The 15,966-nt window shown below is 42.5% G+C and overlaps 1 protein-coding gene across 1 annotated transcript in view; it reads right to left on the bottom strand.

Annotated features, from left to right (window-relative positions):
- Positions 1-3,502, bottom strand: part of LOC114142937 (F-actin-capping protein subunit alpha-2) — a 33,318-nt gene extending 29,816 nt beyond the window's left edge. Inside the window, exon 1 of the mRNA XM_028014544.1 lies at positions 3,354-3,502. Within this exon, the coding sequence (XP_027870345.1) occupies positions 3,354-3,392 (39 nt within the window). The 5' untranslated portion in view covers positions 3,393-3,502. The remainder of the gene's footprint in view (positions 1-3,353) is intronic.
- Between the last annotated feature and the right edge of the window lie 12,464 nt (positions 3,503-15,966).

Raw genomic sequence — 15,966 nt, forward strand, 5'->3', positions numbered from 1 at the left:
TTTAATTATCGTTTTGTTTTGGATATTTAAAGTGTTTTGCAGTTCCAGTCTTAAATATTCTTTAGAAATTAAAGTAGTTTAATTTTTTAGAGGGTGTGCTTGTATTAATATGCCACTGTTCTTGCTACATTAGTTGAAAATAGTCTCAAAATGACAATACAATTGTTTATCGCAGTCATTTCTGAGACAAATTATTTTCTAACAAAATGTGTCACTGTGACAGGCCAATTAATAAATCAAAAATGGTTTATTTTATTTACAGTCATTCAATAAATTGGTACGCATGTTCCAATAAGGCTTATGTAACAGATTAAAAACTAGCTAGTTTTGTATTACAAATGTTTTTATTGGCCTACTGTAATATTCTAATCCTAAATGTTGTGTTTTCATCCTAATAAACAGAAATAAAAGCTTGAAAACATCAGTGCCTGTTGAGTGAAATAAACTTTCAGAGCCCCAATTGTTTTTTCCTGCTTCACTAACTATGGCAATTACAAGCAGTGTGAACAAACCAATTGTTTCCTATTACCAATATGGTTTTTATCAATCACTGATTTATAAAACCATAAAAGGTATATTTAACTCCCTCGTTTAATCATTAGTAGTACGTCACTGAAAGCAATTCATTCAGCTTCCTCATTTATCTCTGAGGAGCTACGTAGAGTGGGCTTGATCTGGAGGCTCACTAGGGATTTCTTCTGCCATGTATGAAAAAAAATCTAAAGTCTTCCGGCATGAATGAGTCTCTACAGAACTCAAAAAAGCTAAATATAACCTATGGCAATTCTTTCTCAAATTTAAACACTTATGAAGGTCTGATTCTAAGCGAAAATAAAATGTCTTTACAGGCTAAATCTATGTCCCGTTCAGTTTCAAGATCTGTAAAGTTTGTCATAAATCTGATTAAGTCTCTCAGAGAATAATCACTTAACAAGTAAACTATAATAATTGTATAATTTCTGATACCTGCCTTAAAGAGCCAGTGGGGGAACAGGAACAAAGCAGTTTGTGTAACAGCAGCTTCCTGTACCACGGTGTGGTTTCTTTACTGCAGTCAGGAAGCCGATGGGGTTGCTACTCAAATGACTCAAAGCTTTTTAGAACCTTTCATGAGAATTAGCAGCAGAGATGTTCCCATGTTCTGAACAGGCTTTCAGGTTGTTCCTTCAGAGTTTAAATGGGAACAATAAAAAGCAGATATTCTATTTCTACAACATCCCATAGAAAACCTCCAAATTACTGGCCATAATAAAACAAAAGAAAAGTTGCCATCAAGTAAACCGGAATTAACCTCCAAAAGACACATTGAACAAAATAAAACCAAATCTAAGACACTGGATTCCCACTGAAATAAGATTTTCCTTTGTTTCAGGAAATGGAGCAGTTTGTGACAGACCAGCAGTTACTGAATGTCAGTGGTAGCTTCCAGGTGAAACCGTGTCAACCTCACAGATCCAATCAACGAATGCTGGACGATGCAAACTGCAGGAAGCAGATGGCCATATAAAAACTGGACACACCAAAGGAATTCAGAGGAAATAAACTGTTTGCCACAAAAACTACATCATATTAACTAGTAAAGGTTCTACACTAAGGATTCTAAACCCTAACAAAACAATTGCTGGTGGTACACTCCTAAATAGATTGTTGGTGAGGTTTAATACATTTTTTAAAACCCCACCATTAACAACTATATCCTGTGAGACGAGGATGAAGCAGTGAACCACCGATGAGATGCTTTGCTCAACAAAATATTAAACTAATATAAAAGAAGGTTAAATAAAACTAAACTTGTATTAAAGTCGCAAAGTGGACCAGAGTAATTCAGCTAGTAATTTTAGATTTAATTCTGCAGAAATACATATGTAAGATGTAAATTAATATACAAGCATCTTCAGTAACTGCGTTTCCATCAACTATACAATTGCACAATTTGACGTTTCAAAAATAAATTAGCTTAATGGAAACATGACAATCTCAAAAAAACTCAGTTTTGATAAGTTTTGGTGCTAAGATGAGGTGGGGTTTTTTTGGTTGATTTTGCAAAATGCAATCCAAACACTTTTCTTTCGCATAAAACAAGTCACATGATCAACAACCAGATGTTGCCACTGGTGCAAACCACAAAGAAGAAGACAACAGGAAGTAGTAGAAGGATAATTACACGTCATGTTTTTTAATGACTTACCGCGTCAATCTTGTTCATGTGTGATTTATTTGTGTTTCTTATTCAGTAGAAACAATGCAATTGCAAAATTGTGTTTGTTTTTTTTTACATTGGTGGAATATTGACAAAGTTTTATACATTTGTAATGGAAACCCAGCTAGTGTTTCAACTGACAAGTCTGGTACTGCAAGTGTAAAATAACTGAGCTTCTGTAAAGACAAATAAGTGAAAACAAAACCAGAGACAGCAGAAAAGATAACACTGTAACCAATTCATCTAGTAGGTGCTTAAGGCAAACAGTTCACTATTCTGTACTTTGAAAGCTTGTTTATACCAAGCACAAAAAGGTTGCTGATGACCAAAAATTACAGATGTATCTAAACACATCACAAGATGTCTTGAATGATGGCTTTGGGACTGATGAGACATGTTGCATCATCATGCACTGCGAAATGTTTGACAAAAACCACAGAGACTACATAAGGTCCAACTTCTTACACCAACTTTTAAGCACAGTTGTAAGAAATCAAACAACAGCATATGAATATATGACTGCGTTCCGAGTGGTTCTGTTTTACTTTTTTTCTTTTTAACGGAGCTGCTTTCTGGAGTTTCCAATGATGTCTACACACCACATCTAACGGCCTTCATATAATTCTACAAACATTTAGCTGTAAACTAAACAAGCGGACGGTGCATCACTTGGGATTTATTCATAAGACAGCCCGGCGTCAAACAGCGCAGGGCGTGTTACTGTTAGGAAGTCTGGCTCTATGTTAGCAGGGCGCAGCTAGGCTAAATGCCCGGACGAAGCTAGCAATATTTGAGGTCTGAAAACTTCCATAACACCAGTAACCAGAGAGCCGGGGGGCTTACGACGAGCCCACCGAGCGAAAACCGAGTGGGGGGTTCACTCAGGTGAATTTCTAATATGTTGACGTGTCCTATTTTGGGTCAGGACCGTACAAGGAGCCCCCCGTTAGAGATTCGCAAACGAGCGGAAGTTGAGCTAAAAATAATAAAGCAGAAGCAGCAGCGGCGGCTCCGTTGCGGGCCCGGGCTTTTTCTCCAAATTCCATCACGCCGACCGACGCCACAGTTCCCACAAAAAGTTGCCAAGAAAGTCAAACCTATAACCCAAGCGTTTTCTCTGGGAGCATAAAATTGCGTTTTATCAGAATATTACCTTTTCCTCGTCGGATAGCTGCTCCTCATGATCCGCCATCTTTTCTTCCGGCACCACCAGCTTGTCAGAACCCCGTGACGTCAGCGCATGGGTGGCTTCCCAGCTGAGCCTCAGCGCTCATCAGATCCGCACCTCACAAGTTTAACACCAAATACTAACATTTCAGCGGCCCTCAGTCTTTCCATGCTCTGAAAAATCAAATCATCAAAATAAAATGTAAATAATTATCTTATGAATATACACCACGACATATGTATATGTTATAGGCAGGTTTTTTTTCTTAAAAAAGTAAAATAGGTCTATTCCTTATTGTTTTGACTGCTCTGCTTCTTCTTCTTTTTTTTTTTACAATACTCTTCTGGTTTTTGCATACATAAAGAGATAATGATAAGAGATAATGACTCTGCTTTGGTAAATTCCAAACAGAACTGGGATCTGAAAACATCAAAACTTTATTTATTTATTTATTTCAAACACGGACAATGAAAAGTAAAAAGTAAAATCAGAATAGAAAAATAATAAAGAGATACATAGTCGTACACAAATTGTTCGAAAAGGAGCAGGTGAGAAGATAAACCATTGTATGATTGCCTGCCCCTCTCGTAGATCAATATTTAAGTCTCCCCACACCAGTTAAATCCTCAAAGTACTCTCACATTAAATGAAACTATAAGCTATTTATTTTTATTTCCTCATAGTATAAAAAAGTCGAAGTGACTGTCTTTTGTGTCATCAATATGTAACATTAAAAGAACCTATAATGTAGAGATCCTGCCTCGTTGTGTGTGCTACTCTGTTCACCGCTAGGTGGCAAACTAACACCGTTTTTCAAGCTTCACGGTTTCATCTTTTCTTGCTCTTGCTGAAACTCTTACGGAGGCTATGATTGGTCCTTTACTGCCAAGAGCAACGTTTTGAAACATGCGAAAAATAATGACATTTCTATGACTTGAGTTTTTTGCAACTGAGCTAAAAATGACCATCATGGTATCATTTAAAGTCTCCTGCAACAATATTTTTACCCTTTGATTTTTTTCTTATTTTTTTTACAAGGCCTAAGAAGTATCCGTGTGGTTGCATAAAACTTTTATTTTCTTTCCATTTCACAGTCTAGCACTACTTGGTCTGTTAAAATTAAATTCTCATAAAACAGTGGTCGTAACATGACAAAAAAGAGAAAAGGTTTAAGTGGTTAGAATATATTTGCTAGGCAATAATAAAGAAGGATTAGCATTTCGATAAAAAATTCAGATTAATTGTAAATTCCATTGTGGTTTTTGAAACAATGAAGTTACAACTTTATTACAAAGTTGCAGTAAGCTGTTTGCTTTAGATGACCATTGTTGTTTAATTAGTTTGAGCGTCAGCAATATGCTGCTAAAACTATAAACTGTCCCCATAATCTGATTTAATGAGATCCAATGGCAACTGGTTAATTAGCCTAACATTTCCAAATGACAGTATTTTCAAAGAGAGTACTTAAGCTCACTTACATAGCTGTTTCAAATCTCCTCTCTACCTCAGCCTACAAGACTTAGACTTAGACTGACTTTGTTGTCATTTTGCATGCACAAGGTGTATACAGAACGAAATTTCATTGTATACGGCTCAGGACAATGTTTTGAGCTTTCAATTGTGAGGTTACTCCAGAATAAAATAAAATACAGTATAAAATATGAATATAAAATATAAAGTGCAGGAGTGACAGTAAAATAGAAGTTACTTAGCTCTGTACATGTGCAAGGTATAAAGTGGAGACCAGATTTTGAGTGCAGTCCAGTTAAGAGTTCAGCAGTCTGATGGCAAGTGGGAAAAAGCTGTTTTGGAACCTGGTGGTCCTGCACCGGATGCTGCGGAACCTCTTTCCAGAGGGCAGCAGGGAGAACAGTCCATGGTGGGGGTGTGAGGGGTCACTGATGATGTTTCGGCCTCGGGACACGCAGCGCTGGGATGAAATGTCCTGGATGGAGGGAAGGGGGGCCCCGATGATCCAGGACCAAGTTTCTGCCCCGAGGCAGAAACTTGTCAGTCAGCTGGAAAGAAAAGTCGTTCATGTGAAGCAAACATTCCAGGTGTGTGTTCGTTTGGGTCAAGTCCCTTCAATTGGAAGCCATTGTTGCCTCTTCATAACCCCATTATTACAAGGAAGAAATTGTTTTGATCACAAAGATTGTCCCTGGTTGTTTTGAAACTACCTCCTTCTAGCCACCAAGTCAGTTTTGTGCTATTACCAAAAGTGGGCCATGCAGTCCTGCTGTATTTCCAAGATGATGACCCATGCCAGATCAAATGGAGGGATTAAATAATAACCCTTTAATCTGCCCAGTGGCATCCACCTGCAGTGGAGCCTTTCATGGGATACTGGAGCTACTCTTCCCCTCTGGCAACCAAAGGGAGCGTTGGGAATACATTTTCTCTACTCTGTGACTCACGTTGCCAGTCACCCTGGATACTCATTACAGTGTTCTCTCTTAAACAATACCCGCCCAGCAGCCTGAAGAGACACAAAAGCAGCAGAGCATTATGGGTGCAGAATGATGAAAGTTTTATAGATTAGGAGAGGCCCAACTTTGTATCATCCTGACCATGGCATGTTGAGTGATTGTGTTGTTTTCTCTGTTCTTTCAGTTCTGCAAGAGAGAGAGAAAAATGCCGTGTTGGCAGCGGATTAAAGCCCAGACTGTATTTCCACACATCCTGACAATATCTTGTGTGGTATAATAGCCTTGGTGTTGAAAGCTGAAATGGATGCATGCAACAAGACACACAATAAAGACACAGCTTTGTAAGACAAACTGTGATATACGTTCCCTGCAGGAGTATTAAAGGGGCAGTATTATGTATTTTCTAGGCACATAGTGCCGTTTGTTATCACAATCAAGTAACTATGTTTCTTTAGCTACTATAAAATGCTATATAGATCAAATATGACTTAAAAGAAATTTGACATTGTAAATGAACACCTTGAAATTGGGTCTCTGCCTCTTTCTGAAACTCCTTCAGGAAGTCATCACAAAACTGCTCCCCTTTAGCAAAGCTTTTACCAGCATTGAATTGAGAAGTACAGTAGCTCCTATAATGAGCTCAGCAGATGAGCTGTTCCATCAAGTGTTTGCTAATTGCTCCTGTCTAGTCTGAAGGAACTGAATGGGAGAGGATAGGAGGAGGGCTGCTCTCTGAGGTGGACTATTGGAAACTCCACTACAGAAGAGGAGCTGTGTCTCAAAGGCGGAGCTAGGTCCACCCAGATGTTTTGCACAGTTGAATGGTTGCCATGGAGATTAAACATTCAACACTCCAAGTATGTTTTCGATAAGAGAATAACATTATAACATTATGTCAAATTTTAAAAAAGATGATTTCAAGTAATACTGTCAGTTTAATAGAAGTCTCTCTGCTTGAGGTGGCAGCATGTTGGAGTTGCTCTGCTACGTTAGTTTTGATTAGTTGTTTTTGAAGACGTTTGTTTGGTTGAAGCATTGGCTTTCTTGAAAGAAACTATTTTTGCTCTTAATTTCTTACTTTTAAGATAAGATAAGATAAGATTTATTTGTCATTGTCATTAACAGATTACGAGATTGAGATTAGCTCGACTTGAGTTAAAATGCAGGTTATGTTTATATACATAATATACAATATACATATACATACATACATACATAAAAAGATAAAGAAATAAATCGTACAAAATGAGAAATAAATAGACATCAGAAGATGGTTGCAGCGCCTGGAGGTGTCGCAACAGAATTTACATTTTTAACAAAGTGATGTCAAGAGCAGAAGTTCTTATGCCTTTGAATTTAGTGCCATGATTGCCATCGGGTAAAAACTGTTTTTTAGGCGATTTGTCCTGGTTTTTATTGCTCTGTATCTCTTGCCTGATGGCAGCAGCTGGAAGAGACCATGGCCAGGGTGTGAAGAGTCATTTAAAATGTCCAAAACTTTCTTGTGGAGCCTGGAAGTGTAAATCTGTTCCATAGTGGGGAGGGGGCCGCCTATGGTTCTCTCTGCTGCCCTAACAACCCTCTGGAGCGCCTTCTTGTTTGCGGATGTGCTACTGCCGTACCAGACACACAGACTGTACGTGAGCACACTCTCTATGGAGCAGTGATAGAAGGCCTGCAGCAGGTCTGAGGGGAGACGGTTCTTCTTGAGTATTCTCAGAAAGTACAGTCTCTGCTGTGCCTTCTTCAACAGCTCCTTGGTGTTGGTGCTCCAGGTTAGCTTGTCCTTCAACTCCATGCCCAGAAACCTGAACACTGGGACCCTCTCCACACAGGTCCCACTGATGGTGAGAGGCTGGATGTCCGTTTTGTTTTTCCTGAAGTCGATCACCAGCTCCTTTGTTTTGGAGGTGTTGAGGAGCAGGTTATTAACTTTGCACCACTCTGACAGTCGCTTCACCTCATCCCTGTACTCCAGCTCCCCCTTCCCGCCTGAGATGAGACCAACAACAGTCGTGTCATCTGCAGACTTTATGATCTTGTTGCTGAGGTGGTTGGAGACACAGTCATGAGTGTAGAGGGTGTAGAGAAGTGGGCTGAGCACGCAACCCTGTGGCGATCTGGTGTTCAGGCTCAGAGCAGTGGAGGTGTGGGGGCCCAGTCTGACCCTCTGGGAGCGACCTGTTAGGAAGTCCAGGATCCAACTGCAGGTGGCTGATGGGAGCCCAAGGTTTGCTAGCTTGGACACCAGACGTTGGGGAAGTATAGTATTAAATGCTGAGCTGAAGTCCACGAAGAGCACTCTGACGTAGCTCCCCTGCTTCTCTAAGTGGGTCAGGGCAGCATGAAGTGCAGGACAGTTGTTATGATAACTTCATGGATATGGAGCAGGACCAAAGAGTAAAGAGGGAAGGAAGACGTTCACTCCTTGCATTGATCACAATGGGCAACCAGCATATCCCCAACTCCAACATCTCTCTGCCTGGATTTATAACCAAACAGTTGACAGAAATTCATTGAGGTGTGTCTAAGGCAAATTAGAAGTATTGGAGATGCTTACAAACAACTAATGGTGTCATTCAAGACTTGTTATTGTAGAATATTGTCTCTGCAGCTCAGATGTGGAGCTGCTAGCATGGCAAATTGCTACAAGACTGACGCCTATTGGAGATTAGGGTTAGGGTTCCTGTCCACAGCGTCAGAGTAGAACGACTCTTTGAAGACACTTACAGGATTTCAGTTATGCTTGTTTAAAAGCTCTAGGGCTTTTTTTTTTATTACAGTGTGGCTTTGCAAACTGATTTTTTTAATTCAGATTGAATGAAAGCATCAGTGAAGGTCAATTTTCAAGTCTTGCCTCAGAGTCTCCATTGGGTTTAGGCTTGGCCTTTGACCAGGTCATTTCATCCCTAACTAGGACTTGATCTGTCGGTCTTCCTAGAAAACATCTTGAATGTCGGCCAAAGAGTTCAGTTTTGCTTTTGCTGCAACTTTAAGCGACTTTTCTTACAAAAAGTTTATTCCAGCAATTTCTCTCTCTCTTTTTTCTTTCTTTTGTCTAGTACCCATAGTTATCGAATCAACAGGTTTCACTCTTACAAGATAACATGGATCATAAAACAAAAACCACAGTTAAAGGCATTGACTGCCAAATTAAATCCATTGATAATATTGTTCAAATGAAACAGATTATGCTTAACATTTAATTTAATAATTGTTCTCCTCAATTATTTAAATTGTGAACGTTTAAGACTCTTAAGTTTTTGAATGCATTACACGAACCTCCACATCTTTAGAAGTTTATGTGCAACACTCAGTTACAGCAACTCTTTATGTGTTTTTAATGAGTGTCTTCGGTGTAAATGAGACATTTTGAGTTGCCTCAGCCCCCCGCATCTCCTTCTCAATGTGAGAGTTTTCTATTTCTTTCTTTCGTGACAGAGGATCCAATAATGATTGCTTAGATCTGAGGGAAACAATCAACCCCAACCACGGCTCCCACTCTGAACTGCTCTGGAGCAAAAAATGTGTTCCAACAAGGAGAACTCGTTCATTAAAGATGGCTAAATGAAGCAAGTTTTTTATTTATTTTCTTCTGTTTTGAAGAAAAAAGTTCTCATTTTCTCGGGTGCACTGTGTGATGGGTGGCGGCAGAGGGAGGGGACCCTGGCGATCCGATCCTCGGTTGCAGAAGCTGGCTCTTGGGACGTGGAATGTCACCTCTCTGGTGGGGAAGGAGCCGGAGCTAGTGTGTGAGGTCGAGAGGTTCCGGCTAGAAATAGTCGGTCTCACCTCGACGCACGGCTCTGGTTCTGGAACCAGCCTCCTTGAGAGGGGCTGGACATACTTCCACTCTGGAGTTGCCCAAGGTGAGAGGCGTCAGGCAGGAGTGGGAATACTTGTTGCTCCCCATCTCGGCGCCTGTACGTTGGTGTTTACTCTGGTGAACGAGAGGGTAGCCTCCCTCCGCCTACGGGTGGGGGGACAGGTCCTGACTGTAGTTTGTGCTTACGGGCCGAACGACAGTTCAGATTACCCACCCTTTTTGGAGTCCTTAGAGGGGGTACTGGAGAGTGCTCCTCCGGGGGACTCCCTTGTTCTGCTGGGGGACTTCAACGCTCACGTGGGCAACGACAGTGAGACCTGGAGGGGCGTGGTTGGGAGGAACGGCCCCCCCGATCTGAACTCGAATGGTGTTCTGTTGTTGGACTTCTGTGCTCGTCATGGATTGTCCATATCGAACACCATGTTCAGGCATAAGGGTGTTCATATGTGCACTTGGCACCAGGACACCCTAGACCGCAGTTCGATGATCGACTTTGTCATCGTTTCATCGGATCTGCGGCCGTATGTCTTGGACACTCGGGTGAAGAGAGGTGCGGAGCTGTCCACTGACCACTACCTGGTGGTGAGTTGGCTCCGGTGGTGGGGGAGAAAGCCGGTCAGACCTGGCAGGCCCAAACGTGTTGTGAGGGTCTGCTGGGAACGTCTGGCGGAATCCCTTGTGAGACGGAGCTTTAACTCCCATCTCAGGCAAAACTTTGAACACGTCCCAGGGGAGGTGGGGGACATGGAGTCTGAGAGGACTGTGTTCCGTGCCTCCATTGTCGAGGCGGCCGGTCGGAGCTGTGGCCGCAAGGTTGTCGGTGCCTGTCGCGGCGGCAACCCTCGTACCCGTTGGTGGACACCTTCGGTGAGGGATGCCATCAGGCTGAAGAAAGAGTCCTACCGGGCCTTTTTTGCCTGTGGGACTCCGGAAGCAGCTGATGGGTACCGGCAGGCGAAGCGGCATGTGGCTCAGGTGGTTGCTGAGGCAAAAACTCGGGCGTGGGAGGAGTTTGGAGAGGCCATGGAGTACGGCTTCGAAGCGATTCTGGTCCACCATCCGGCGTCTCAGGGGGGGGAAGCAGTACGGCACCAACACTGTTTATAGTGGGGATGGTGTGCTGCTGACCTCGACTCGGGACCTTGTGGGCTGGTGGGCAGAGTACTTCGAAGACCTCCTCAATCCCACCAACATGCCTTCTATTGAAGAAGCTGAGCCTGGGGACTCTGGGTTGGGCTCTCCAATCTCTGGGGGCGAGGTCGCCGAGGTGGTTAAAAAGCTCCTCGGTGGCAAGGCTCCGGGGGTGGATGAGATCCGCCCGGAGTTCCTTAAGGCTCTGGATGTTGTAGGGTTGTGTTGGCTGACGCGACTCTGCAATATCGCATTGACATCGGGGGCAGTTCCCCTGGACTGGCAGACCGGGGTGGTGGTCCCCCTGTTCAAAAAGGGGGACCGGAGGGTGTGCTCCAATTATAGAGGGGTCACACTCTTAAGCCTCCCTGGCAAGGTCTACTCAGGGGTCCTGGAGAGGAGGGTCTGTCGGATAGTCGAACCTCGGATCCAGGAAGAGCAGTGTGGTTTTCGTCCTGGTCGTGGAACACTGGACCAGCTCTACACCCTCGGCAGGGTCCTGGAGGGTGCATGGGAGTTCGCCCAACCAGTCTACATGTGTTTTGTGGACTTGGAGAAGGCGTTCGACCGTGTCCCTCGGGGAGCCCTGTGGGGGGTTCTCCAGGATTATGGGGTACCGGGCCCTTTGATACGGGCTGTCAGGTCCCTGTATGACCGGTGTCAGAGTCTGGTCCGCATTGCCGGCAGTAAGTCGGGCTCGTTTCCGGTGAGAGTTGGACTCCGCCAGGGCTGCCCTTTGTCACCGATTCTGTTCATTACTTTCATGGACAGAATTTCTAGGCGCAGCCAAGGTGTTGAGGGGATCCGATTTGGTGGCCTTAGGATCTCATCTCTACTTTTTGCAGATGATGTGGTCCTTTTGGCTTCATCAGATCGTGATCTGCAGCTCTCGCTGGAGCGGTTCGCAGCCGAGTGTGAAGCGGCCGGGATGGGGATCAGTGCCTCCAAATCCGAGGCCATGGTCTTGAGCCAGAAAAGGGTAGAGTGCCTTCTCCGGGTCAGGGTGGGTGTCCTGCCCCAAGTGGAGGAGTTCAAGTATCTCGGGATCTTGTTCACGAATGGGGGAAGAAGGGAGCGGGAGATCGACAGGTGGATTGGCGCAGCGTCTGCTGTCAAGCGGGCACTGTACCGGTCCGTCGTGGTGAAGAGAGAGCTGAGCCAAAAAGCGAAGCTCTCGATTTACCGGTCGATCTACGTTCCCACCCTCATCTATGGTCATGAGCTTTGGGTCATGACCGAAAGAACGAGATCGCGGATACAAGCGGCCGAAATGGGTTTTCTCCGTAGGGTGGCTGGGCTCTCCCTTAGAGGTAGGGTGAGAAGCTCAGTCATCCGGGAGGGACTCAGAGTAGAGCCGCTGCTCCTTCACATCGAGAGGAGCCAGTTGAGGTGGCTCGGGCATCTGATCAGGATGCCTCCTGGACGCCTCCCTGGTGAGGTGTTCCGGGCACGTCCCACCGGGAGGAGGCCCCGGGGAAGACCCAGGACACGCTGGAGAGATTATGTCTCTCGGCTGGCCTGGGAACGCCTCGGGATTCCCCCGGAAGAGCTAGAAGAAGTGGCTGGGGAGAGGGAAGTCTGGGCCTCCCTTCTGAAGTTGCTACCCCCGCGACCCGACCTCGGATAAGCGGAAGAAGATGGATGGATGGAAGTTCTCATTTTTGTTTTTGGGAACGAACTAAAAGATTTTCCAGACCAACAAAAACAGAAAAGCGTCAATCAGAACGTTAGAAAACTCTACATCTTTCTTTTATGGATGCAAAAAAAACAATAAAAAAACCTTCAAAAACAAGCAGTTTTCTTTAAAATTAAAAATACGCATTTTAATTTGTAGCTGATTCAAAACAGAGTTGTTTTGTGTTTTAAGTTTGAAACAAATATGGCCTCTGAAGTGGTTTGAGCTTGAGATTTTAACCCATGTTGCAAAAAGTTTGGACTCCCCAGACTTGGTAGGTTTGGAGCTCTGTCTTTACATTTTCCTTTACAGCTATATTTGTACTGATTAAATTAGACTGTTTTTGCTAATAAGGCAATTTTTTCATGCAACAGGTTGCTCTGAATTTTATTTATGGGTGTTACAGTTAATGGAGCTCAACATATATAGTACATATACACAGATTTGTGTTTAAAAAAAAACATGCATCCCTCCATTTCGCATTGATGCACTACTTTGGTTGAAATGTGAAATCATAAACACGTTGAAGCGGTGTGAATATTTTTGCAATGCATCTTTAAAATCCAACTTTCCCTGTTGGCCAATTTAGGGAGGTCAGGGTTCAAGAATGTTTTGCAGAACAGGAGAGATAACCTGCTAGTAAATTCCCTCTTAAATATATTTAAATATATGTCAGATATAGGAAAAGCTTCAGACTTCAGTTTGACACACACATTCTAGCCTCAGATAAATGCAGTAGCAACTTTATGTCAGAGCTCTGCTGCATCTGCAGCAGGTATATCACTGCTGCAAATCATGAACTCAGACATTCATTAGATTTTACAGGCTGCAAAACGCTGCAGGTTGTATGTTGATGATGCTGCAGCTGGACTCATGACAAATACTTCAAAGTTAGCATCACCTTCTTTCATGTGGTCCTCTGATTCTACTGGTCAACAGCCAAAAGCCTATCTGGGGTTTTCCAACCGTTTTAGGGTCGTTTTGATGAGCTGAATCCAAAAATCACATTGGTTTTCCTCAATCAGGTCAACTTTCTGAGCTATGGAGCAACATGAGCATCAAATGCATGACTTGTTCTCTCATCTGGATCGGTTTCCTGAGAATCTGATCAATGAATGATGAGCAGGAGAAGAGATTCCATCAGGACAGGAAAGTGACGGAAAATTTTACACAATGAAGACGTAATGTTCAATTTACAAGTACTTACCCTTATTAGTGTTTATTATACAATTTACAGAAGTCCAGGTTTGTAACATTTCATTAATAACACTGTTAGAAAAAAAAATCTCCTAAAACCTTTTTTGGATGAGAAATATTAATGGAAATGAACTGATGTCACAAAAATATCATCAATTTAGTCAGAAGATCAGATTTCTCTAAATCAAATTAGAATAAAAACCTGATTGAGAAAAATGGATGGAATTTTTAGATTCAACGGTGAAAAATAATCCTAATTCAGTTATAAAAGAGACAACTTTCAAAAAATATTCTTTGTAACCCGGTGTTATTTGCTGTAGCTTATTCAAAAAATTCTGCAGCGTCAAGAGGGGGCGCTGATAACTCATTAAACAACTTGAACTTGTTTCAACACAGACACAAATGTCCACAGAATCTTATCTGAGGTCACCACCTGATGGAAGGGGTCAACAGTTGTTATGTGTGTGGGCGTGTGTGTGTGTGTGTGTGTGTGTGTGTGTGTGTGTGTGTGTGTGTGTGTGTGTGTGTGTGTGTGGGTTGGTGTACACCACCACCTGGTGCCATTTACCTCCCTTACGTTACCGAAGCCAGAACTCATTAACCATTTAATGACCGTGACCTGACTCAGTTGGTCACAGTGGCACTGCCATGTCTGGAGCTCACCCAATAACCCAGAACCTTTTTAAAGAACCCAGAATTCGCCCGCTTTGGGCTGGTGAGGAAGTGTTCAAGTTTATTTCTATTGGTGCTGGCCAACAGATTCTGAGCAGCCATGTGTACATGTGGGCTGAGAACTGCAAAAACAGTACGCTCTCCTGACCTGTGATCCCTCTGCCATGCATACAGATGCTGCTGACTCTCCTGGAGAAAAAAAAATCAAATCAGCTTCCAGTTTTACTGTTTTCCTCTCATGGGTTGCATTTCTTACTTCTTACAAGGTAGAATTCTAGCATGCATCACTTATGGCAGGAGATAGACACAAACACTTAAATCCACCAAACACACAGTCAGATAAAAACAGTGGAATGGAGGCAGAATTAAAGCCTCAACATGTTGACTTTAGTGCATATTAGTATGAAGGAGTGAAGGTATGGTTCCTGTTAATACACAGATTACAGTAGACCAGATTATTTTCATTAGAGATTGGAAAAGAAAACACTTTATCTTTATTAGCCGTGCTACATTTGTAACATGGGATTCCACTGCTGACATCCTCTGATCCAGCTCTCATTGTGTCTGAGTCTGAGTGGACTGGCAGCCCTGAAGGAGAGAAAGACTGAAAGCATGGAGGGATGAAAGACCAAACAAGTCTGGTTTGGCTGCAGGGAGTTGGATGATTAGGTTGAAAAGCAAAGTCAGATGCGCCTCCTATGTGTGTTAGCTGGGGCTTAACGTGGTTTTTGCAGAGACAGTTTAATCCTTGGGACAAAGATAATGCACACTGGTGGAGAGCTCTGTGTTCGCTCGAACATTCCTCTCTTCTAATCTTCTTCCCTCTTAAAAACAATACATGTTTTTATAATTTTTTAAAAAGTCTTAGATAAAGTGTCTGGGAAGTATAAGTTCAGTCAAAGGTTTTTAAAGAATTACTGTCTTATACTTGAGGTAAATAACTTTCTCAGTCAGTGTTTTAGATCACATAATACATTTCAGTCCCATATGTAGATAACCTGAGTAAATATGAATAAACTTATTTTATTAAGAGAAAAATAGCTCCCAAAACCAACCTGAATCTACATATGACATCATGACAGAACTGTGGTTAATATTCTTTTGCAAGCTGAGTTAAAATTCCCATCAAGTTACCTCTGCAAATGTACAGCTAATAAAGCATTTACTTGATATGGGTGTTTTGAATTGGAGCAACATTGTAAAACATGCAGCAGAAACAAAAAAATAACTTAAACAGAACCTGACTGACAACACAAAGTGAACAAAAAAGATCTCAAAAAGCAAAACTTCCTGCCTTGATCTATAGAGTCGGACTAACCAACATCAGTCCAAGACTCTTTCAGGCTGGCATAGAGCAATCCAGGCACTTGTCTCAATTAAGGTCAGGGTTTTTGATTTTAGACTAAGATTGAGAAAAACGACGGGAGAAATCCAAGGTCAAAACAAAACAAACAAAAATACCCATCTCACTTTTGCCCCCAAAAATATCTTGATAATATCCAAGACTTTTATGGACAGTGTTGTGAACAATCAGACAGCATAAAATGTGCATAAAATGTGCCTCGCTTCACAACAGTAATAAAAGTAATAAAGAAATTCTGAATAAATAAATAAACCCCATATTGTCAGTGGGGATATTATTTTAATGGTTCAGGATGAATTAGAGAG

The sequence above is a fragment of the Xiphophorus couchianus genome, chromosome 4, assembly GCF_001444195.1.
Source record: "Xiphophorus couchianus chromosome 4, X_couchianus-1.0, whole genome shotgun sequence".
NCBI lineage: Eukaryota > Metazoa > Chordata > Actinopteri > Cyprinodontiformes > Poeciliidae > Xiphophorus > Xiphophorus couchianus.